The following is a 25,294-nucleotide window of genomic DNA, read 5'->3' as shown; positions in this document are numbered from 1 at the left end:
TTCTTCATGCTCCCCCCCAAAGTAAAAGGTTCTACCTCTCTGATTGTATTCATGTGTATATTTGTAATGCATAGGAAAAGGGAGAGAGAGAGAGAGAAAAAAAGCACTAGTGACAGAGAGAGAGAGAGAGCCAGCAAACTGTAAACGTCGGTTACCCCTAGAGACAGGTAGGACCCCCACCTCTAGCTATGTAACTCGTGCCCAGGAGACGGGGAATCTCGGGGTGCATGCACCCACAGGGGGTGACTGTTTTGGAATCCCAGTAGTACCAAATGTGCCAGAAGGGCATTCCTGAGGTGGGATTGGGGGGGGGGGGGACCTCCTAGGCAACTTGGCCTTCTCCCTATATAGACTTCTGTATTGGAACTTTCCACAGCAGCGATGTATTTGTATACCTCTTGTGCAAAGGAATTTTTTTGTTTCCCAAGAGTACATTTAAACAGATCAGTTCTGCATAATGGGGAACATATTTGATTGCTTATTTCTCTTGTTTTTACTTTGCAGTGACGTGAGCTCCAGGGCCGGCTACCCTGCTCAGGTTTACAAAACCGCCAGCACAGAGACCCCTCGGCCCTCCCAGGTGACCCAGCCCAGCCCCTTCCAGCTGTCCGCCTCCGTCCCCAAGTCCTTCTTCTCCAAGCAACCCATTCGCAATAAGCACCCCACAGGGTGGAAGAGGGCAGACGAGCCCCCGCCACGGCCACTCCCCTTCACTGACCCAAAGAAGTAAGTGCCTGGACGCCCAGCAAGGTTCTACCAGAGCCAAGCCAGGCGTCTCTGGGTGGGGAAGGAGGGGACACCTCACTCACTCATTCAGCAGGATGCTGTGCCAGTCCCGCACCATCTCTGTGGACAGAGATTCCCTTAGTTGGGTGTTCACAGGGCCCCTTGGCTGCCCAAGGGGTACAGCCTTCAAGGAGCTGCTATGCCGGAGACGGGGTTTGGGGAAGGCTGAGCAGGATGGAGGCTGAGAAGGGAGAGAGGGTGGCTTCTGGATGGATGAGCTGAAAGGAGAGCCGCCAGGGTTGCCTGGCAGACCGGACGAGGGTTAAGAGGAAGGGCGAGGTTGAAGAAGACTCTAGGTCCTGTAGCCGGAAGGGCAGGCTTGCCTTGAGGTGAGGGCTGAGCTGAGGAGCAGGCTTGGCTGGGGGAGAGTCCCGGGCAGGTTACGTTCACGAAGCACAGAAGACATCAAGGAGGAGGCGGGGTAAGGAGTCTGGAGCTGAAGGGAGAAGTCAGGCTGGAGGGGGAAATTTGGGTGTCGTCTCACAGGGGCACGAGGCTGGAGGCATACCCCAAGGCCGGGAGTGTGGGTAGAGAGGAAGGGGGAGTGCAGGACGGGGCCAGAGAGTCCTCAGTGTGCAGAGAGTATGCGGAGGAGCCCGGGTGAGGAGCCTGGGCATGATGGGCTGTGAGCTGGGCGTCGCTTTGAGCCTCGTGGAGGTCCCCCAGGGTGCGGGAGAGAAGGGTAGGGTGGAATGGGAGGAAACTGTGTGCTCAGCTCATTTGAGGCATTTTGCTCTACTGTAGAGCAGAAGAGAACAGAAGAGTATGCATTAGGGAAGGATTTCTGTTTTAAGTTAGAAGACGATACCTCACATTTACTGAGTGCTCACTGTGTGCCAGTCTCGGTTCTAAGCTCCTGTACGTGAATTAGTTCCCTGAGTCCTCACAACAGCTCTGTAAGGCAGACCTGCCATTCACCCCATTTTACAGATAAGGCAACTGAGGCCCCGAGTCACTCAGCTGGTAAGGGACAGAAGTGGTCCAAGGCTCCTCTTCCATTGGGTGGGGGGGGATCTGCCCTCCTCCCCCAGTTCTCTGTAAAGTCTTTCATGACCTGGGTGGACCATTCAAATGTGTGGATGACGCAGAGCTCAGAAGGAGACAGGTGTCAGGAAGACAGAAACGTGACCCTGCAGATGTCCGCAGGAGAGCCTGGGCAACTCACACTGAGAGTCCAGTTCACACGCATCACTCACAGCCAGGGACACGCGGGAGTCTAGGCTCTGACCCTCCGCTCACCTCCACCCCCGGGCTGGATGACGAGGGCTCCGTAGACCAAGCACACAAGTACCAGGCACTGGCTGCGGCATGTGCTTCGCCGAAACTCCTGCGCAGACCCTGCTCGGTTGGCCTCCTCCCTCCTCTGCCCTCCCATCCTCCCGCTCGCCCCCTCCCTTCTCCACTCCACTGGCCTCTGCTGCACCTCATGCTTGCCAAGGCCAGGCCAACCTCAGGGCCTTTCCGGGGGTTCTCTAGTGCCCGGAGAACTCCCCCACCCCCGCCCCCGATCTCAGGGCTGTCTCCGGGAAGCTTAGTCTGATGCCACCTCGACAGATGGGCCTTCCTGACTAGACCTGGCCCCTACCGTCATTCGGTCACTTTTCTCGTTCTTCTGGAGAGCGGGTGCCATGTCTTGGCTGCCTGGCGCTCCAGGTGCTCCTTCAGTAAACGTACGCGCCATGCATCTCGTCGCGTTCTCGCTGCAACCCCATAAGATACTACGAGACCCCCACTGTTGAGGGTGGCCAGAGGGTCAGTCCCTGCTGACCCCCTTCTGCTCTTCCACCACGGCAGCCGCTCTGGCTGTCCTTTCCCCGCGTGCGTACCTACTAGGGCTGCGGCAGTGAGGTGCCACAGACTGAGCGGCTCGACTCCAGAAATGTACTGTCTCACGGTCCAGAGGTCAGATGTCCGAGATCAGGGCATTGGCCGGGTCGGTTCCTTTTGAGGGCTGCGAAGAGGAACCTGTTCCAGCTGGTCTCCCAGCTGCTGCAGATTTGCAGGCCACGTGTTGGACTCCGTGCTCTGTAGATGCATCTCCCCAGCGTCCTCCCTGTGGGCGCGTCTCTGTGTTGGCGTTTCCCCCTTTTATAAGGACACCAGTTACTGAACGAGGGTCCATCCTCATTGTCTGAGACCCTATTTCCAAATAAGGTCACGCTCTGAGATACTGGGTTTGTACTTCAGCATCTTTTTGGTGGGAGGGGACCCATAACACCACCTCTCAGGTCTTAACCCAGACACGCCATCCTTGGGGAAATTCGTTCAAGCCCACACCAGGCTCATCCCTTCCACTGACCTCATGCTTCTTCCCTTCTGCGGCACCTGTCCCAGGGTACATCAGAGCATCATTTCCTGGCGGCTGGCTTCCTCTCTGTCCCCCATGGTGGACTGAGAATTCCAGGAGAGCAGAGGTGCCATGAGCCCCACCCGGGGCCCAGTACACAGTAGGGGCTCAGATGATATGCCTGAATATATAACACTGAACAAACAAAAACCCACTTTTCCCTATGATAAGACTCAAACATACACATCATTTTTATAGATGTGTATGTTTGTATAAATGTATGTATGTAAACCAAGTATATAAAATGTACATATAAATATCAAATAGGGGCGCCTGGGTGGCTCAGTCGGTTGAGCGACTGACTTCGGCTCAGGTCATGACCTCACAGTTTGTGAGTTCGAGCCCCGTGTCGGGCTCTGTGCTGACAGCTCGGAGCCTGGAGCCTGCTTCGGATTTTGTGTCTCCCTCTCTCTCTGCCCCTCCCCCGCTCATGCTCTGTCTCCCTCTCTGTCAAAAATAAACAAACATTAAAAAAAATTTTTTTTTAAATATATATCAAATATTTGGGGGCACACATAAAATAATTCCATGGCTTCTTATAATATTCAATAATTTAGTTATAGATACATTTTTTTAAAGATTTTATTATTAAGTGATCTGCACCCAACATGGGGCTTGAATTTACAACCCTAAGATCAAGAGTTACACGCTTCATGGACTGAGCCAGCTGGATACATTTTTTAAATCACATGCAGAAGATAATATGTTAATTTCGAATGATTGCTTTTGTCCACACGCTCGCATTTCATAAAGTTGTTTTATTCAGATTCTCTCTGAGCATTTTGGAGATAGTGTCTTTATCACTGTTAAAGATACTTCTAAAAAAAAAAAAAAAGATACTTCTGAGTCACCTAACCTAATTTTCCAGAAAACACCGTCTTCAAGCTAAATTATTTGAGGTTAAACATACCTTTTTTTTTCCTGCCTATGAAGCTGTCACTGAAATTTAATCCCAAGGCACAAGAACTCATTTGCATAACTTATTTACCTCCGTATGTTAATACCCACTTTACCAACTACTGTCAGAAGCCCTTCCCCTACATTAGCTCATTTAATCCTCACTATGCAGGTACTTTGCATCCCATTTTCCAGATAAGAAAAATTGAGGTACAGAATGGTTACGTGACCTGCCCAGATTCACTCAGTTAGTTAAGGTTAATCACTGCAAATGTTATGTTCGTTCGTTGTGTAATTTGTCCCCACAAGGTCACCACATATTATGAGCTCATCACCCACCCCCACCAGGAGTAATTACCAAACCTGTCTTTCTTTCCTTCCCTTTTCCTTAATTCCGGTCAAAGACCTCTAACACGCCCCATGGAGAAGTGCTAATGGCCTCATCCAATGCAGGGGTGCTCCCTTTCAGCCAGACTGCTGGGCTCAGGCTGTACAGACCCAGCCCCATTGATCCTCCTCACGAGAGGGATCTGTTCTTACCTCCCATTTCCAGATGAGGAAACTGAGGCACAGTTAGAAGTACATAGCCAGGTTACCCAGCTAGAAGTAGCAGAGCCAGGATTCATCCCTGGCAAGGTAACTAACCATCAGAGTGTCTTGTCATATAAACCACCCAAGGAGGACTCCTGTCCAGGGCAGCGACTCCTATTTCCTGAGGACTAATTTCTTGGACAGAGCAGTGTCCTCTGTATTTGGCCACGTGCTCTAGTTGACCAAACGATAGAGTAAGCTAGTGAAGGACGGAGGATCTGTGCTGTGTCTCTCGTGCTCGGCCCTTCTGCCGCAGGCCCTGGTCAACACTGGGGGAGGGACAGGCCAACAGTTCTGCCTCAGGAGATGGCCAGACACCCCTGTTTTGACCACTTAATTCTGCTGGCCATTACAGAACAGCGTGAGGGTCAGGATGGGAATCCGTCAGCTGCCGACCCCCACCTTAACCCGTCAGTTTCCCTCTCTTTAAAATGGGGTGACAGTCATCCCTAGCTCCAGGGTTGTGAGGATTTAGTGAGTTAATCCATGCGAGCTTCTCCCCACCCCACCTTGTTTCAGCAGCACAGAGCTTAGCAGGTGAGGGTGTGACCACGCCAACGTGTTTCTTCTCTACCGGCAGCAGCAGGAGATGCGAGGCTGGAGCTCAGATCGGGAGGTGGAGTCAGCAGCCCCTAGCCGTCCTGGGCATCTCCTCCCCGGCAGGCTGATCTTAACCCAACTGAAGGGACGGCAGTGCCCCTGTGGGCTAGAGTGGCCCCTGGGCCACCCTAAGAAGCCTCCCTCACAAACAGGCAGAGCCAAGAACAGGCCGCTGCTCTTCCAGGGAACCGCCATACTGACACCACGTGTCTCCAAGTGTCACACTAGTCGGCGACATTACACAGGGTTGTTTGGACCTATACAAGTCGGGCCCCACCCGACCCTGTCCCTGCAGACTCTGGGCCCAGTAAGGAGGAGGCAGGCCCTAGCGAACAGTTTCTGTTGTCACACTTGAGGACCCAGGCCCCAAGCATCCTCATGTAGGGCCCCTGAGGGGATGAGGGGAAATCCCGTGTGTGGGGGCAGCCTGGATACCAGGAGCGAGTGAGCACTCGGGGTGACGGGCAGTCCCTGAGTCTGACCGTCTCAGTTCACATCCCAGCTCCACCAGCACCTGTCGGCATCGGTGCCCCCACCTGTGGGGGTGAGGCGATGGTAGAACCTCTCTCTCACAGCAGCCGTGAGGAAAGAATGCAGCCACACACGAGACACCAGCACCGGGGCGAAGGCCCAGCAGCTCACCAGGAGCTGCTGCCACCACGACCCATGCACAGTCGAGCACAGCTTCCATCATGAGTGAATCTCACGGTGGCTCAGAGCATCCGGAAAATGTGGATGCTGAGTGTCCTCAACTCACTGTGCCTCAGTTTCCCCAGCCTCAAAAGGGGAGGACAGGAGTGCCCATCCTAGAGGTGATGTGAGGATTTCAGTGAATCACAGGGAAATGCCTGGTCACTGTTGGCTGGGCTGACAGGCACTGGCGTCTATTGGTTGACAGCTGGCCTTCGGGCTCCTTCCTTCCTCGGATTTAGGTCCAGCTCAGTGCAGCCACCGAAGGAGCAGGGGAAAGCCTGTCCCCAACATCCACCCCCCACTCCTCCCATGGCAGGGCAGGCCGCCGCTGCTTGCTCCTACAGGGCTCTCCCAGCCATCCTTCCAGGAATATCCTCCCTCCGCCTGAGGTGCAGAGACCTGCCCAGCGTGCTGGCACAGCCCCCAGCTCAGACAGGCTGACAGCGGTGCTAATTAGCTTAATTAACTTGGCCCCGAGGGAGCCGCCCCAGTTGGAGGCCAGAGCCCAGAGTCAGCTGGGAGCAGGCCCAGCCAAGTCAGAGCCGTTGGTCGCCTTCCACCTCTGGCCCTTGTGTCACAGGAAAAAGGAGTTGCTGTTGTCTGGCTCCTTACTGCAGAGCCTTCTTTGTAAGTTGTCTTTCTTTTTTCTCCATTGCAAGTGGTTTAATTCCACGACACGGCAAAGTCGCAAGTTCAGGCAGCATGGGCAAATTAGAGATTATGTCCGGTGCTGTAGGGCAGACATCGAGAGAAGGCACATCCTTCCTGGCGTTTTCTTCATTTGAACTTTGAAAGGTAAAACGTGCGCAGGATAAAAACCAAACTAGTACAAAAGGGTTTGCAATACAAAAGAAGCATCTCTCCCTTCTATGGCGCCCAGCGGTCCAGCGCCCCTCCCCACATGCAGCCATTCTGCTGCATCCTTCCTGGAATGTTCCAAACACGATGAAGCCCCTGTGATTGTGTGTGCTTCTTCCCTCACCCTCCTCTTCACTTGCCAGTATGGTTCCCCGTCTCTACCCTTCTGCCTTTTTCTCTTTCTTGCTCTTCTCTTACCTCGGTGACAGTTCCATGTTAGCACCAAAGAGGTGATCTCATTCTTTTGAATAATCAGAGAGCGGTCTGTTTTGTCCTCAGGGGTCATTAGGTTTTGACAACTACGGAGACCAGAGATCTTGAGAAAAAGGAAAAAGATCAGAATGTGCAAGCCCGGTTCGGTTGGCTTTGTTAACCTGGAACTGATATCACTTTAAATTATTGCTTAGAATTTGCAGTGTAGGAGACACGTTGGAAAATTCTTCCAGGAGGAAAAGAATTAAGAGCACAAATGATAGATTTGACTCTCCAAACTCAATTCCGTTGTCCTTTCCCCTTTAGACGCGTCGTGGCAGCACACAGACAGTGTCAGGCCACGGGACCGGCAGCGGATGAGATGTGTTGCCGAGTTGAGGGTTGGGGGAGGCGGTCGTAGCAGGATGTCCTCTGGTGAGCCAGCCTTCCCCCGCAGAATCAGGAATGCCCCCAGGAGAGTCCTGGAGGTCCTGGGAGCTGGGAAGGCGATTTTGCAAATAAACACAAAGGAAACAGAGCAGGGAAGGAATACTTGTGTTCTTTGGCTTAACTTTTTAAGAGATCTCTGTACTTTTTCCTCTTTCATAAAAGTCATTTAAGCTTGTAAAAGGAAGGAAGAGGGGTGCCTGGTTGGCTCAGTCAGAGGAGTATGCGACTCTTGATCTTGGAGTTGTGAGTTCAAGCCCGACCATTGGATGTAGAGATTACTTAAATAATTTTTTTTTAAGAATAGGAAGAGAGGGGGCACCTGGGGTGGCTCGGCCAATTAAGCGTCCAACTTTGGCTCAGGTCACCATCTCTCACTTCATGAGTTCGAACCCTGCGTCAGGCTCTGTGCTGACAGCTTGGAGCCTGGAGCCTGCTTCGGATCCTGTGTCTCCTTCTCTTTCTGCCCCTCCCCGACTCACGCTGTCTCCTTCTCTCAAAAATAAATGAACAGAAAAAAAAAAAAGGAAGAGAGGAAGGTTGGCAGGAAGGAGATAGGCAGGTGGGTTAGTGGGTTGGTTGGGAGGAAGGAAGGTTGGTTCTGTGTGATTCACACTGAACAGCTACTTCTGAGTGCTTGCAACATGGCAAGCCTTGTTCCCCACACAGAACAGGATGCAGATGGCTGCAGGTGAGGTGGGAGTGGGACCACAAGCACACAAGTGCCCACGACAAACTGCCAGGAGGTGAACAAGTGAAGCAGCACTCAGGATTGCACAATCGAGCACATCTGGGTTGGGAGGGAGCGCCAGAGGGCTGAGTGGTCAGGGAGGCCTCTCTGAGGAGGCAACATTTGAGAAAAGCTGGATGGGTGAAAAGCTGCCATTCATGGGAAATGCCGTTGAGGACACTCTAGGCAGACACAACAGCCAGTGCAAAGGCCCTGGGGCAGGAATGTGCCTGGCATGTTTAAGGAGCATTGGGAGGCCTGTGTGGGAGGAGATGAGGGCAGAGGCAGAGGAGGGCTTATCGTCAAGGATCTCATGGCTGTGGTGAGGCACATTCTTAGAAAGTGAATCCCCCAATGGTACCCATCTTTTGGAGTTGAGAGTTTGGTAAATTTTAATGTATCAAACTAAGCTGTGTGTAAACTTAGTTACTGCTAAAAATGATTTCATACTATACATACCACTTCTTTATTTCTGTGCTGTATCTGAGAGAACCTCTTCCGGTGCCATGTGGATCAGGTCTGCCTCTCTTACTCTGTGGGGCCATCGTCCTTCTCTGGGAGGCTTCACCCTTCCCCTTCCTGAAGGACATCCTCCCAGAAGTAGAGCCCCTAGGGCCGAGAGTATGCATGTTTGAAAGTGTTCTGCGGGGGGGGTTTTGCATCTGTCCCGGAGGACGGCCTTGTAAACGGTGCCCCTTTTTGCCATAGACAAGCTGAGGTCCCAGCCGGCTCCCTCTCCAGGAGAGATGGGCACAGCACGTGACATGCCCTGCCCTGAGTCCCACACATCACCCCCTTCCTTGCAGGGGATTCTGGAAAATGGCGAAACCCCCTTGGCATGGGGAGGGGTAAGCCCCCTTCCAGCTCCCATGGGAGGAACTCATTGAGGGCGTATGCGCTTTCTGTGTCTCTTTTTTGGATCTAAAGCTTTTCATTTGCCCAGAGAGCACACTTCAGAGAGCACCGTAATGGAGCCAGCATTACCCTAGACCTGGAATTCTAATTTGGGGAGGAATATGACCTGAGAAGAAAAAAAACTCGCCACCCTATCTTCCTTCTTTTGTTAAAATCCCAAGGTGGCAGCTGAGAAAATGAGAAAGGAAATACAGACTTCAAAACCCTCAGGAGCCCTAGACATCTTATTTCTTCCTGGGTTCAAAGACTTTTTCTTTCCTGAGTTACAAAATGATAAAGTCCAGGTGTCACCTTTTTTTCAAATAGTTGTTAAAACGATTATTATTGCGATCGCCTGCAATTAATAAATAGAGACAGTTCAGAAGGGTATCAGATAAAGAGGGAAAGTCCCTTCTTCCCACCTCCTAAAAAGACGCCTACTTCCCAGAGGTAATTTACCATTGTTCATGATTTCTCCCAGAACTTTTTTTCTGCATTTAAAAGATTATTACTAAACCGAACGCGATTATGTTCCACACACCGTTCATCCTTTACATGCCATGTCTGTGCTACAAACATGGCGGTCAAGTACAGTGGTAACATCTGTAGGCCCTGCAGCCTAGTGGCCTCGGCGAGAATCCTGACTCCTCCACTCACAGGGGCTGTGTGACTTTGGACGCCTGTTGTGTAGTTACTCTAGTCTCTTTGTACCTCCGTCTCCCATCTGTAAAATGGGAGTAACAGTAATAGTGGCTCCCGGGGAGGCTGCTGCGCAGATTCAACGAGTTCTCGTGCATGGAGTCCTCGGGATGGTGGACAGGGCCCGGTACACAGTGAGGGGCTGTTAGCTGTCATTATTCCCCTCCTGGTGACACCTCTGGTCAGGGACCCAGTTTTCACCAGGAAAGTCAGACCTGAGCCCAAAGGCTGGGCCAGAGTCTGAGAGCTAGAGGAGGCCTCAGGGGAAGTCCCAGGAGTGGAGGACGGGGAGCCCCCGGGGAGCCAGAGGATGACGGCCTGTGGGGCCAGCAGAGGGGTCAGGGGAGCAGTGGAGGAGCGTGCGCAGCTCGCGGCCAGCCTCCGGTAAGCAGTTGGGAATGCTTCCCAGGCATTGGCTCTGTCGGGTGCCAGCCGGCACTTTCTAGCAATCCCCACGGTGCTGGGAGGTCAGCACGTTCTCCAGAGGATCGGAGAGGTGGTGCGATGTACCTGCAGCCTCTCAGCAAGAACGACTCAGACCCAGGCCTGTCCGCCTCTGGGGGCTCCTGCTTTTATTTTAGCCCCAGGCTGTGCCTCAGGGGCTTTTAGATGGCAGTGTTCTGGAAGGCAGCGTGGGGTCAGCTTTGGGTGCTGAAGAAGAAGATGGTGATTTGAGTGACCCGGGCTCACAGACCAACTTCTGGAACTGGAGACCCAGTAGAAAAATGGGGATGGTGGCCCTGATGGCCACCTGCCCCGGGTTCAGGCGCCTGATCTCTGGATCTTCTCTCTTAGCCCATACGATGGGTGAGGAAAACCAAAGTTAGGGACATCTGACGATGGACCCTGGGGGCCCCAGCCAGAGGTCTGCTCTCCGTGGCCCAGCACTCACCCCATGGGGACCTGGCTCCCAGGAGATTATCCCTCTGTGAGACGCCATGGGACCCCATCCCTCTTCTGCATTTGGAAGCCCTGGTCTGGGCCACCCTCATCTCTCACCCCAACAGCTTGCAGGAACTTTCTCACCGTCTCCCTCCTCCCACTCTTGGCCCCACTTCCGTGAGGGTCACTTTTCCATCCAGCCACCAGAGTGATCCTTCTAAAACACAAATCAGGATCTCACACTCACCAGTTCGGAATCTCAGAGGCTCCCCAGATGTAGCCCCAGGTCTCCTCTGTGGCTCATTCCTGCAGTTCCTGCAGGATCTGGCCCGTCGCCTCCCAGACCTCCCTCACACCACCCATCCCCTCCCTGTCCCCTCACTCAGGCCACCCCGCCTGTGGGCCCCTCCACTCCTCACTTACCAAGCTTGAACCCCTCGGAGCCCAGCACCTGCTGTTTCCTCTTCCTGGAGTGCTCTTCCACCCTGTGGGCTCCCTCCTGCTTCCCCCAGACTTCTGTCCATATATTCATGGTCAGTCTCCCGGACTGGAGGTCAGCACCATGTTCACTGCTATGTGAACAAGGCATGGCCCAGAGCGGGTTCCCAGAAGATAGAAACACTTGCGGGATGAGTGAATGGTGAGAATAAACGCTGCCCCCCCCCACCCCAGCTCACCTTCACCAGGTGACACGGAGAAGGCTGTGGCCCCTCACCCGGTGGCGGTGGCAGCCAGCCTTGGGTCAGCACCGCTTTGAGAAGCAGCTTGAAACCCCACCCCACCCCCCAAGACCCCTCTGACCCCGATCCTGTCATTCTAGGCAGGTGGACACCAACACGAAAAACGTCTTCGGGCAGCCGCGGTTGAGGGCGTCCCTCCGAGACCTCCGCTCCCCACGAAAGAACTACAAATCCACCATCGAGGACGACCTGAAGAAACTCATCATCATGGACAACCTGGCGCCGGAGCAGGAGAGAGACGCGGGAGTATGTAGAGGCCGCTCCCCCCCCCCCAACACACACACACACAGTCTGGCGGGCCAGGCGGTCATGGGAGGGTGAGGGAGGAAGACAGGGCCCCCTGCAGTCACTCTGGCCCTCCCTGCCCATGGCCTCCACCTGGGGCACTGCCAGTCCCGTCTGGGTGTATGTAGCTTCATAGTCAGGTGTCGGGTCGTCACATTAGTCAGGGACCTAATCGCAATGTAAGCCAGCCTCGGTAGGCACGTGGGGCATTTCTTCCACACTAGGGTAGCTCATGTGACTGGGAAGGGATGCTCTTAACTGGCTCTCATGTCCTTCTCATGGAGCCCAGGCCGGAAGCAGCCTCCACCCACCCACCCTGCGCGGTCCAAGAGTGGAGGCGGGGTTCCCAGGAAAGTCAGGCTCCCTTAGCCACTGCTTCCCTTCACTCTTGTGCCCGCCTACTCCTGGTTGGCTGTGCTCTCCTGTGGGCCCAAGCTGGCCCCAGTCTCTCCGGGGTGTGTCCCCAGCGGTCCCCACCGATGACTGGCATTGCCTTCCCTGACCTTACCTGGAATGGGAGAGTGGCATTGGCCTCTTGAGGGCCACAGCCAAGTGGGGCGTGACTGGGGGAGGAGCTATCCCCAGGGGAAACTTGGGATTCTTTGAGCAGAAAGGGGCAAAAGCAGATGCTGGGTGGGTCAGAAACACAGCCATCCAAGACGGGAAGGTGCCCGAGGACAGTGACCGTGAGCCAGGCCACGACCGCGGCCCATGACCCACCCCGTCTTGACAGCAGTCCCCACAGAAGAGCCTGCAGCGGACGCTGTCAGATGAGAGTCTGTGCAGCGGGCGGCGGGAACCCAGCTTCGCCAACGCTGCCAGCCTGGAGCCGGGCCTGCCCAGCGATGTGCTCTTCAGCAGCACCTGCGCCTTCCCCTCCAGCACGCTGCCCGCCCGCCGCCAGCACCAGCACCCCCACCCCCCTGGCGGCGGCAGCCCCAGCACCGTCCCTGCGACCGGCAACGGCTTCCCAGAGAAGAAATGTGAGCCCGGGCCCCTGGGGCTGGCGGGGGAGTCTCCCTGGCGATGGGAAGTGGCGGGGGTGGGGGGGACAGTCAGCACTGGAGATCCTCAGTGTTGGTGTCAGCCATGGTAGGGAGGCGGGGTGCATAGGAGTTTCAGTCGGGTACTGATGGTGGGGCACCTGGGGGGTCACCTAGAAGTCTGGAGTGCCCCAAAATTGGAGTCATCTGAGGCCAGAGAGAGGGTGTCAGCACCCCCTGCTGCAGCCTGGAGGGCCGTGAGGATCAGGCCTTACAGTTGCTGCGCCCCCAGATCCTGTCCCAGCACCAAGCAGATGGCTTCGCGAGTGTTTATTTACTTACCTGATTCCCCCCAAGTCTGCCAGCTCTTGGAGGGAGGGGGTGTAGGGATATGACTCATCCATCCTTTGACTCATCCAGCGACTGCTTACTGAGCATCCCCCACGAGGAGGGCCCCCATCAGAACCGGTGCACCATTTCGGGCTGGCCCTGCCTTTGGTCCACCCTGCAATCCCTCATTCACAACCCCAAACACTCTACAACTGAGAGGTCATGCAGAAGTTTGGGCCAAGCTCACTGAGCAGCAAAACCCAACCCAGACGGACATGAGGCTATGTATTTATTGTTCTTCTTTACCCCATCTGGTGTGAGTGACCGTGAACTTCACTGCAGAACACTGTTGTGTTGGATACGGGGTGCTGCCCAGCCCTTCTGGGTGTGGTATGTTATAGCACCTGCACAGCTTTCTCCGATTCAAACAGATCTTGACTTCGGAGATGTGTCCCCAGGGATTTTGGCTGAGGGCTGTGTCCTGTATTATTGGGATGGAGCCTCCCAAAGCCTCCTCTCACTCAGTCCCCATCTCAGCTCGAGGCGAATCTACCCCTCACTGCATTAAAGTGAGACTCAGATTAATACGTGGAAAACGCTTAGCACAATCCCTGATATGCAGGAAAAGCAGTAGCTATTTATTATTTTGTTAGCATTCTACCGTCTGGAGCAAGCACTTTAATCCATCGCGAGTCAGGCTTGTACCTCCGGACTGCAGAGCAGGGCTAGAACGGAGTATTAACAGGGACCTTCTAAACCCCAAACCCTCATGAGGTTGGGCTTAGAGCAGGGTCAGTGTCAGGCCACGCAGTCCAAAGGCAAGTGCCACTACCAGACAGTGTGAATGCGGGCGAGACGTCTCGCTCTGAGCACAACGCAGGGTCGTAACAGCACCTCCCTCCTGGCCAGTTGGAGGTGAGGCTGGGAGATGATCCCCATGACACAACCCGGCATGGTGCTCAGCGGGAGGACATGTGGTCAGTCAGGCCTGGCCTTTCCTGCCTGAGTCACCACCTGACCTCTCGGTGCCTCACGGCAGTCCTCTGTCCCCTCCCCTTTGGCAGCTGTGAGGCATCAGCAGGCCGAGGCCCGGGGCCTACAGCTGGCACGTGGGACTCAGCCGATGGCTGCGGCAAATGCGGCCGCTGGTGCTGTCACTCCCAGGGGCCTCTTTCTCTGCCTGGCCTGTCACACGAGGACCCAGCAGCTCTCCCCACGGTGACCCTGCCATAACCAGACACTGTCCACGCACTAACGACCTGGATTTACGTCTGCGGGCTGGCACTGCGCCCTCCGCTCCACACCTCCAGAAGCAGACTTCTGGCCTGTCCCCTGCCGTCCCATCTCAGGGCCAGCTTCCGAATCCTGAAGCTCCCCCTGCACCCTGGCTCACACTCACATCTCCTCTTCAGGAAGTACTTTTGCAAGTACAAAATAGATCCAGGGGCTGCCGCTTGTTCCCCTGTCCCCGCAGCCTCACCTGGTCCTGCCCGCTCTCCTCTCCCTCCTGGACCACGGCAGCCTCGTCACTGTCTCCCCGCTCCCCGCCCCCACACGGTCCGTCTTCTACACACAGCCAGAGAGAGCCCGTGAACACCTCTGTCGGGTCACGTCCCTCCCTGCGCAGAGCCACCTGAGTGGCTCCGTGTCACTCAGAGCAAAAGACAAAGTCCTGACCCACGAGGCCCCACAGTCCAGCCCATCACCTCTGATTTCGCCTCCTGCTACTCTGTTCCTCTCTCTCTGTCCCCACCCTCGTAAACACCTGATACTCCCACCCCTTTTCCTGCTGGCTTGTGTCATCTTCTAATAACTGTATTCATCGTTTGTGCTGTAACAATTCTGTAATGTTACACACTACAGAAAGTTTGTTTCCTTCACGTTGTCATTCTCCCCCATCTCCCGTCTCCACTCTTCCTACCCAGCCACCATCTCAGCCTCGGAGCTCTCGCTGGCCGATGGGCGGGACCGGCCACTGCGGCGCCTTGACCCCGGAATGATGCCACTGCCTGACACGGCCTCTGGCCTTGAGTGGTCCAGCCTGGTAAATGCAGCCAAGGCATACGAAGGTAGGCGCCTTCTGCCCAACCTGTCCCGGTCCCTACCGACCCCCTGCTGTGTTCTAGAAGGATCAGTGGAGGGCCTTGGGGCATTGAAGTGGGACACGCTCAGGATCCAGAATTAGGGGGAGCAGGGTTCTCATCCTGCCCTGTCACTTATTCACTGTGCAGTCCTGGGCAAGTGTCTTTGTCTCTCTGATCCCGTTACCTCATCTACGAAGCAGGAATGTGACCTGTGCCCACTGCCCAGGGCTACGGTGAAGATTACAGGAAACTGTGTGCAAAATATGTCAGGCACAGAACAAGCCCTCAAAAGACAGTGCCTTATGTTATATCACCGGGCAGACTTACAATAACCCAAATTGCATTTAGATTTGCTTTGGCTGCAGATGGCAGAAAACCCAAGTTAACAATGACTTAAATAGGCAAGGTTTTTATGCAGGTTAAAAGTCCTGAGGTGGGTGGTGTGGGCCTGGTGTGGCACTTCCACAAATTCATTAGGGTGCAGGCTCCTCAAACCCTCTGCTCTGCCATCTCCAGGGAGCCTTACCCTCATGGTCCAAAATGGCTGCCAGAGCTCTGGCCATCATGTCCAGCTCCAGCCAGCAGGGGAGAGACACATCCCCTCCATTTAGAGACATGTCTCTAAGCCTGACGCTCCCCCTGCACTTACTTCCCAATGGCCAGAGTATCACACACAGCCCCACCTAATAACTTCAGGGCAGGCTGGGAAATGAGGCCTTATGCCTAACTAAAATTTGGGATTCGTTATTATGGAAAAAGGGAAAACAGGTGACAAGGGACAGCTAACAGTCTCTGCCATTTCTTTCCCACGTGACTTGGGCGAGCAGCCTTATCTTTCTAAGAGTCCCTAACACACACGAACATGTTCTTCTGGCTCATTTTTCCAGTATTTTTCAGACTATAGCTTTGCTGTCCTTCCTCCAGGAGGCTCTGCCTGATATCCCTTAGTCTGGATTAGGCACCTGCTCTGGGCTCCCACAGCCCTGACCCCTCTGCCTGTGCCTCCTCCCTCCCGGCCCTGACCTCAGGGCCTCCGCTGTCTAATGAAGGGTCTGTGTCCGCACTGGACTCTGAGGGCAGGACCTGGGGCCAGCTTGGTCACTACTGGCTTCCCAGCATGGGTCTGGCTCAGCGCAGGATGCCTTAAACCAGACCCATATGGTACATGACCTTCATATTTCCATGTTTGGGCTAGTCCACATCTGGCAGGTGGCCCTGGAGGAAGGTTCCCTCCTACCGTGCAGTCTCTCCCAGTCACTGGGGGAAGGCAGTCAGGCCTCTGGTTATGGGTAAGGTGGCACAGGAGAGCAGTCAGGGAAGACCAGGCCAGGCCTCTGAATCACCGGGAGGGGAGTGGCTGCCAGCAGGGGCCCAGTGCTGCAGGCAAATTTGACCCTTCAGAGGCCTGACGCTCTCAGTGGGGGAGAGGGTTGCTCCGTGTGGCGTTTCCAGGAGGAGGTGACCGCGGGCCACCATGACGACGTTACAGAGCGTCTCTAGGGAGCCAGCACTTTATCACAGACATCACTTCTATTCTCTAGTGTGAGGGATGTGTTAGGATTCCCGGTTACAGATGAGGAAACTGAGGCTCAGCCACCAGAGTCACCTACCTGGCCAAGGGCACACAGGGCAAGGATTTAAGCCCAGACCTGAACGTTTTCCAGAAAGATGGGCACGGTTTCCTTTATAGAAAAGGAAACTGAGATGGCTCTTACACTTTTAAAAATACACTCAAGCTCTGTCCTAATAAAATAGATGCAAGTCACAACTCACTGAGCTACGCGTCCTCACCAGTCAGAAATGCAGAGATGGAGTTCGAGAGCACTGCTTGCGGGGGAGGGGAAAGGGGCCCCTCGCACGTGGCAGGTTCAGTGTAAGGTGGGTGCGAGCCCAGTACCTGCTGCCAGAGTGAAAATGCACGTGCTCTTTATCCCCACAAATCTCGGGGGTCTTGGCATGGGGAGGCCTTTCCTCTAAGTGTGACCCAGTTGACCATCGTCCCGTGGTGCCTCCAGCCTGGCACAGACTTCATGCTCACCCACTCTCTGAACAGCTGTGGTGGGAAAGCAGGGATAGTTTGGGGGACAAAAAGGGAACTGCATATATTATACTGGTTCATTTATTGATTCCACAAACCAGACGCTGCTGGCCCCAAAAGTTTCATGTGCCCCCCTGCCCCGCCACCACCGCCACAAGTCACGGGTAGTGTCGGGCTGAACATTACTTGGGTCCAGGACTTTGGGAGGGAGGGGCAGAGATGGGGCCCAGCAGAGGATGTGAAAAGTGAAGGCACGGCGGTCTCCTGAGGGAGGTAAGGGCAGGCGTGGTTTAAAGGCAACGCACAGCCCACTGCCTGGGTTTGAGCCCCAGCTTCGCTGCTGATGAGCACGGTGGCGACCGGTCCGCCTCTGCTGCCTCAGTCTCCTCATCTGTAAATAAAGTCAGATGATATTCCTACTGCAAAGTGGTTGTTAGCGTTAATGAATTTACGTAGGCTCACGGCACGTGTGTCATCATGGGGCGCCTGGGTGGCTCAAGTCAGTTAAGGTCTAACTTCAGCTTAGGTCATGATCTCACAGTTCACGAGTTCAAGCCCTGCGTTGGGCTCTGTGCTGACAGCTCAGAGCCTGGAGCCTGCTTCAGAATCTGCATCTCCCTCTCTCTCTGCCCTTCCCCCATTCACGCTCTGTCTCTCTCAGAAATAAAACATTTAAAAAATTGTTTTAAAAAAAATGAGTGGCACCATTTATAGCACCTGCATATTCCTGAGGGCATTTGGGTTTTCAACCCCAGACTCAGGGTCCAGGAAGAGAACCTAAGGGCCTTTATCAGCTGTCCTCTCCAAGTCTCCACAGGGGCCCCAGGGGGTCTCACAGCTGCCTGTGGGGGGAGGGGGGCCTCATTCCCTGGGTTTCCTGAGCAATGGGCTCTTTTTTTGATGGGGTGCAAGGGGAGTGTGGGGGCCATGTCCCAGGAGGAATGCAGGGAGAGGTGCCAGGGCCACCTCCTCTCCACCCCTGCCCCCCCCCCCCGGGTCCAGGCATCCTAGGGCCAGGATCACTGGTTCTGTGGGAAGCAGCTGAGAAGCTCCAAGCCTCTCCCTGGAGACCCAGATGCCAGCAGATGTCTGGAAGGCAGAGCTGTCCAGACACTGGTTCCCAGCTGTGGGCTTATGAGAGAGGCTGGGGCAGCCAAAGCCCCCTCCCCGGTGGCCACTCCATTTACCCCCAAGATCAAGCCCTGCATTGAGCTTTGAGCTGACAGCTTGGAGCCTGCTTGGGATTCTCTCTCTCCCTCTCTGCCTCTCTCCCACTCACTCCCACACTCTCTTTCTCTCTCTCTCAGATAAATAAACCTCAAAAAAATAAAAATGCAGGTGCTCAGGTTGGGACCTGGGAATCAGAGCTTTAACAGCCATGTGATTTCTTTTCTCTCCTCGGTACACATGGTATTCTGTCTTCTCTTTCTGCTTTTGAAATTTCACAGAGCTTCTCAAAACTACAGTGCAAATGAATCCCCGTGTACTTCTCACCCAACTTCAACCCCATCCTCTTTTGGCCACTTTTTTTCATACCATTTGTTTGTTGATGAAACCAGGTCATTTATGCTGAATTTGGGTGGTTACTCTGTCACACTGCCATTTAACTTGTTTCTGTCCCTTGCATTTTGTATAAACTCGTCACTAGTCTACAGGCTTGCTCAGCATCAGGATGAGATTTTGTTGTTAGTGTCAATTTGGTTTGGTTTTTTTGGTTGGAGCCCATCCTAAGTGCGTGATCTAACAAAAGTGATTGGGAGTGTCACGGAGGTCTGGGTGGGAGGTGTGCTGGGAAAGGTGGCTGGTCGGTGGGGCGGGGGAGCCGAGGGAGGAGGCACTGGAAGCCCTGCTGACTCCTCTCCCCCTCTCCCCTGTCTCTGCCCGGCAGTGCAAAGAGCTGTCTCACTCTTCTCCCTCAATGACCCAGCTCTGAGCCCGGAGGTCCCACCTGCACACAGTCCTGTCCACAGCCACCTGAGCCTGGAGAGGGGGCCCCCAACCCCCAGGACCACCCCTACCATGAGGTGAGGTTTCCCTGGGAACACCTGGTGGCCCAGCAACTCGAATCCCTGAGGGTGGCTGGCCTGCCCCGTGAAGGAGGGGGACCCCAGGCGGATGAGAGCAGCTGCTTGCCCATCCCCCACGTCCCCTCGGCACAGCCAGGGGGGCGTCTCCCCTGAGGGACTTGGGAGTAACCCACACACCGGAACCCAGAGGTGACCTTGCCCGGGTTAGCCTGGTCCTCATGGGTGGAGACAACGCAGCGTCATCCATATGGTCAGTCGACCTCCAACTTCGAAAAACCTCTAAGTGGTGCCCCCCACTGCGGCCTCACCCGCCCCGGTCCCTTCCTCCCTGCCTTTGATCCCCCCGCCCGCCCCTGGGTCTCCTCCGCACATTCCAGAATTCTTCGGATGGCCACCTGATAGTTACTGTTCGCCTCTCCCCTGGCACAGCCCGCTGGGCCAGCTGTGGAAGCGCTGACAGAGGCCCTACCCGCGTGAGGCTTCCCAGGGAGAGAAGAGGACATGGGTCATCGCACGTTTAGTGCAACAGACTTGACCGCACTAGGTTGGCAAAAAATACAAGGCAGGCTCACACCAGAGGTGCGCTGTACTTTATGGGCAAATCAAGTAATTTTCGAGGGAAATTTTGACTCTCCTGGGTTTTGGTGTTTTGTTTTTGTTTTTGACTCTTCTTCACACCCCTCTTTTCACTGGCTTTAGAACTCAGCCTCCACCAGAGATGTGGCCCGACTGTAATCACGGGAACTCGGCACTTACAAATGTGCCAATACAGTGAGGGCAGGAACAGGCTTGGTGTGGAAAGGGCAGGACTGTGGGCTCTGGGCGAGCTCCTGGATTCCCTCCGCCCCTGAGCTGACCCTCTCCCACCTGCCCTGCAGCTGCAGGCCCCCGGAGCCAAGACTGTGGCGGAAAGAAAGGGCAGGAGGGCTCAGTGTCTCCCCTCTCGGCTGCGGCAGCACACCCTCCCCCGCCCCCCACAGTGCCTAGTGGAGCCCCCACAGGGAGGGGCTGCCCCTCTCCTCCTCAGGGGCTGGGCAGGCCAGGGCTGGGTTCCAGGGTGCAGGGTCCCCGCCTAAGCCACAGTCTCCCCCTCTGCCCAGCGGGTAATGACGAGGCGACCTCCCAGACTACACTGGGAGGTGGAGCTCTGTTAGATCGAGACTGTGCACAGCGCAGGGCAGGCTCTCTGTCACGGGGGCGCCATCATCGTCTTTGTCAGTGTCCTCCATTCCCGTCCCCGAGGGCAGGCCCCCATGTTCAGTGTCCCGTGGCAGACACCGTGCCCAGGTCTGCGAGGTGCTCAGTGGATGTGTCTGTGAGGCGGGTTCTGGTTTTGCTCTGTGTGAGGCGCTCACACCTAAAGCACACGCGTGGTTCAGGCCCCGCGGGGGAGGCACACGTCAGGGCGGGCGCATGCACAGCCTTCCACAGGCTGCCACAGCCCCCCGTCCACATCCACAGATGTACCGTCTTTGGGGAGAGCGCAGCAGGGAGGAGGGCTGGCTCCTTTCTGGCTTCCCCCAGAGCCTCCCTCCAGGCATCCCTCAGGACCCCAGCAAGGAAAGGACTCTCCAGAACTTCGGAGACAGGAGTGTCCTGTACCCCCTGTTCCTCCGGAACCCTCCCTGGGGGCCGGTGGGCCTTGGGTCTCACCCTGTCCCTGTCTTTCCAGCGAGGAGCCTCCCCTGGATCTGACAGGCAAGGTGTACCAGCTGGAGGTGATGCTGAAGCAGCTGCACACCGACCTCCAGAAGGTAAGGACGCCAGGCGGCCAGCCCTCGTGGCGCGCCCCCCCCCCCGTTCCGCCCCCCAGACACTCGGGTGTGGGGCGTGGGCAGCGAGGCTGCGGCACCTGTCCCCACCCGACCCCTTCCACGCTGGGAGAGACCACCCACCTTTGAGTGTCGTCCTAGGTAAGGAGTAGAAGGTGACCGTGCCAAAGGCTGGGAAACGCATGGAGGAAACCTGCCTACAGTCTCGGAGGAAGAACACATTGGCCCCAGCCTTTTTGGGGGGCAGCGGGATGATATTTATCAAACAATGTAACTGTCTACCTTGTTGATCTAGCAGTTCCACTTGTGGGAGTTTGTCCAGCAGAATTTCAAGCATAGGTACACAGATCCGTGAGCAAGGATGCTCATTGCTGCTCTGTTTGCAATAAAAAAAATTGGAGCCGGTGCAGCTGTCCCTCCACGGGAGAACGGTTATATAAAGGACAGGACACCCATGCAGTGGAATATTCTGCAGCCAATTAAAATAATAGCAGGAATCTGTGTATTTACTCACATACAAAAGAAGTCCAGTAACTTAAGTAAAAACTGAGCAAGCTACAGAACCATTTCCTAAAACATTGTCATACTTTAAAAAAAAAAAAAAAATTAACATCCACAGGGCAGAGGGTTATCTAGAAGGCAACGTTCCAAATTGTTCATCATACGTACCTCCAGGGTGTAGAAGAACGAGGAGAGAAATAAGGGCACAGAACTTCCACTTGTTGCTTTATATACTTCTGGGCAAAAAAACAAAAAGGTGGCAGAGTATGATGTGGAAGCCTCAAGCACAGGAATCATAGGGGCCCAGGTTCAAATCCGACCCCACCATCTAATACTGCCTGAGCTTGGACAAGTCAGCGGCCTTCGGATGTGACATGTCCTGGAAGGGCGTCTCTGAAAGGCCAAGGGAGCCTGTACGGCGGGCAGCCTGCGCCCGCATCCCAAGCTCCCCACTTTCCGTTAGGAGAGGCTGGGTTTCCTCTCTCAGGAAACTGAGGCTAACAGTCCCCGAGTCCTTAGATGGCCATGAGGGTAAAACGGGGTGGTGGGTAACTACAGTGAGGTCTGTCGGAAGAGTTGAGGAAGTGGGTCCAGAGAGATGAGTCAGTCTGCCCGCGGTTACGAAGCCGCTGAGAAGCAGAGCTGGGGCTTGAACCCCTGGCCGCCTGGCTCAGGAGGCCTCGTCTGTGCCCACCCGCTGATGCTGGCCCCACTCCACAGGAGAAGCAGGACAAGGCCGTGCTGCAGTCGGAGGTGGCCAGCTTGCGCCAGAACAACCAGCGCCTGCAGGAGGAGTCACAGGCCGCCAGCGAGCAGCTGCGCAAGTTCGCGGAGATCTTCTGCAGGGAGAAGAAGGAGCTCTGAGGCGGCGAGCCACCCCCACCCCTGCCCGGGCCAGCCACGGGCTCCCGCTCTCTTGTCTCCCTTGGCTCGCTCCCAGTTGCGGGTATGACCACGATAACCCAGCCAGGGCCCCACCGCCCTCCTCGTGGACACGGAAGCCCTGGATGGCCGCAGGCCCCGCCCCGGGCTGTGAGCTGTGGTCTGCTCAAGGTCCTCCTGCCCCACAAGATGACTTGGTCTCAGGCCTCCCTCTGAACTGCCCATCTCTGGTCCCTGGGGACTGGACCATGCCCACGCCTCGCCCAGGAGGCCCATCTAGCCTCTTCCTAGGACCAAGCCATCAGAAGCTGTAGGAAGGGGAGAGGGAGGGCAGGTGTGTGTCTCCAAACCCCGCAGCTCCAGGAGTCCACAAACCAGGTTTCTTCACCACGTGCAACAGAGTTTGGGCTTGTGGGGCCAAGCCCCCTGCATGAAAAACCAGTGTGAAACTGGCCCGTGCTTCCCCTCGGCCCCAGAGAGATGAAGGCCTGTGTGGAAACTGGCCAGGGGTCTCAGTCCCAGTGCACTAGCTCCAAATGGCACGGACAGTATCCCCTCCCAACCTCGCTCTTCCAAAAAGCAGCCAGGAGCACTTTGTTAGAGTTTCACTTCTTTTTTTGGGACCCCGGATGGAGAGAGGACACCCCCAGCATCCAAAGTCAACTTCTTTGAGGGGAAACTCTATTTGCACACTCGGGACTGTTTATACCGTCTTTTTTCTATCCGCCCCTCGACCGCCAAAGGCCACAGCGCCCGGGCCATGCCACCTTCCAGCTACTGACCTGGCCCCAGGCAGCGAAGCCCTGTCTCTCCTCCCCAGGCCCCGCCAGCTCCGACCACACAGCCACGGCCTCTTCCGGGCACCAGGAGGGGCTCCACGCAGCCCTCCGGTCAGGGCTGGAGAGAAAACAGCCTGCAACTCCTCTCTGGTTTTGTTTTCCCTTCGCAAGCGGACGCCCGGACACCCTCACTGTGCTCCCCGGGGAGTGCTTTGCTGTGTGAACCCCCCCCATGAGACGCTGGTTCTCTAAAGGCAATAAGGGGCAGCTTGCCAGGCAGCCGAGCCAGAGTGGTACTACGCTGTTCACCCAGGAAACAGAGTTTCTTTTTTTCCTTTAAAAACAAAAAAATATATATATATATATATATTTATTTTTTCATGTAGAGTTGCGCCAGAACAAGTCTGTATGGCCACAATCTGTGGATTCCCCCAACCTCAAGCTGAGGATCAAGGTGTGTCCCCCGTGGACTGGGACTCAGAGGGATAAAGTCAGGGTGGGCAGGTGGGTGGGCTTTCCCATTTTGGGAGGCCCCAGGCAGGGGGAGCTGGCCCGGCTCCGAGCAGCACCCTCTGGGCTGGAAGCCAGCAGCAGGTCGTCCAGCCTTTGTCCAGAGACACCCCGCCCCTGCTTTCTCTTTGGGGCCAGAAACCTCAGGGTAGGGGGCTCTGGGACTGCACAGGACACAGAGAGGTGCCGGGCTGGACAGGGAGGTGCCACACTGGGCCGGCCGGCTGGGGCAAGAGAAAAGGGCGCTCCTGTCTCCCTGTGATCAGCCTCTGACCCCAGCCACATCGCAGTCCCTCGAGAAGCCCTCAGTTCTGCCATCTCCTGTCCCTCACCTGTGGTGTGAGATGAGGGCTTCAAGGTGGGACCTGCTTGGTCCTCAGTCCTGGCCAACTACTGTGATATCTCTGCCCCTCTTCCCCACCCCTTTTTGGAAGGGTTCTCCAGGACCTCCCCACCGCCCTTTCCTCAGACCCTAACCTGGAGGCTGCCCCCCCCCCCTCTTTTTTTTTAAGTTCTCCTCATCTCTTCAGATCATTTGAATCATTTTGGGGACCTAATCATGTACATTGACAAGTGTAAATTATGATTTTTGGTTTTGTTTTCTGTTATTTTTTAAGGATCTCTGCAAAACAAATCTATTTAATTTGAGGTTAGTGTTCAATCTGAAGGCTTGAAGATAGCAGGGTTTTTTTTTTTCATATGCTGATTTCATTTGGATTTTTTATTCTTTATTGTCTTTTTTTTTTTTTTTGTTCTTTTTTTTTTCCTATCCCTGTCTTGAGATTTTTCTGGCATGTTTCTGGAGGTTTCAAAGGAAATAAATGTTTCATAGAAATGGCTTGTGTGTTCACTAGCTGGGCAGCTGCCTGGAGTCACTGATGGCAGGGTGTGGTCCAGCGTCAGCCTCCTCCCCCATCCCCCTGGTCCCAAACGCCATCTCTCTCCCTCTCTCTCTCTCTGTCTCTCTCTCCCTCTGTCTCTCCCTTTGTCTCTCTGTCTCTGTCTCACTCACACAAACGCGCGCATGCGCGCGCGCACACACACACATACACACACACACACACACACTTCCCTAAGAACCAGCCTTGAAACCCAAATGACAGGAATCCAACACTGAGAATGTAAAAAGTCCTTAAGTTAAAAAGGGAGCTTCTACTGAAGAAGTCATATACTGGAGGCCAGAAAGCCAGACCTAGCCCACGGAGTTGCGCTGGTTTTAGATTTAGTGGTCAAACTTTTAAAAATCTGGAGGTTGTCCATAAAGCCGGATTTCCAGCTTGGTAAATCTGCCCTTTGAAAGCAAACTCAGAAAGAACCAAGGGGCCCCTGTCTCCTTTGGCTGCGGTCTCCCCAGGCCACACCCTCCTGGTGCTGGCTTATTTGCATGTCCCCGCCCCCATCGGTGGGAGTAGGCCTCCTGCCAGTCAACTGGTTGGTGGTTTTGGGTGCAAATCAGCCCCTGCTTCCAGGCCAAGGGGAGCACAGTAAGGTGGGGGTGTCCCATGACCTCACCCCTGGGTCAGGCCTCCCTCTAGGGGCTCTCCTAGCTGGGGAGAGGCCTTAAACTCCTGGTCTGGATCTGCATCTGCCCTGGTGAACTTGCAGTTTGACCTGGGGATCAGGGTCCAACCTGATTCTCAGAATTTTCTGAATCTCAGAATTCCACGTGAAAATCCAAGGTCTGGACTCTTGTGGGAAGTCCGGATCTGAGAAGCGGCCCAGCCTCTCGACAGGGCTGGCCAGGTGG

General features: G+C 55.1%; 1 protein-coding gene across 4 annotated transcripts in view; it reads left to right on the top strand.

The window, feature by feature from the left end:
• The window catches only part of SIPA1L3 (signal induced proliferation associated 1 like 3), a 238,986-nt gene extending 214,839 nt beyond the window's left edge, over positions 1-24,147 (top strand). For 3 of the 4 annotated variants that reach the window (XM_040445987.1, XM_040445988.1, XM_040445989.1), the window contains 7 exons: positions 505-726; positions 11,437-11,602; positions 12,375-12,624; positions 14,880-15,023; positions 18,965-19,100; positions 20,776-20,857; positions 22,097-24,147. In XM_040445987.1, the coding sequence (XP_040301921.1) occupies positions 505-726; positions 11,437-11,602; positions 12,375-12,624; positions 14,880-15,023; positions 18,965-19,100; positions 20,776-20,857; positions 22,097-22,240 (1,144 nt within the window). In that variant the 3' untranslated portion in view covers positions 22,241-24,147. The remainder of the gene's footprint in view (positions 1-504; positions 727-11,436; positions 11,603-12,374; positions 12,625-14,879; positions 15,024-18,964; positions 19,101-20,775; positions 20,858-22,096) is intronic. The other variant, XM_040445990.1, reaches the window with a different exon arrangement.
• Positions 24,148-25,294: the final 1,147 nt, after the last annotated feature.

The sequence above is a fragment of the Herpailurus yagouaroundi genome, unplaced genomic scaffold (genome assembly GCF_014898765.1).
Source record: "Herpailurus yagouaroundi ecotype Mexico unplaced genomic scaffold, PumYag 194, whole genome shotgun sequence".
NCBI lineage: Eukaryota > Metazoa > Chordata > Mammalia > Carnivora > Felidae > Herpailurus > Herpailurus yagouaroundi.
The sequence above is the reverse complement of the archived record's forward strand: the minus strand, read 5'-3'. Positions and strand labels throughout refer to the sequence as shown.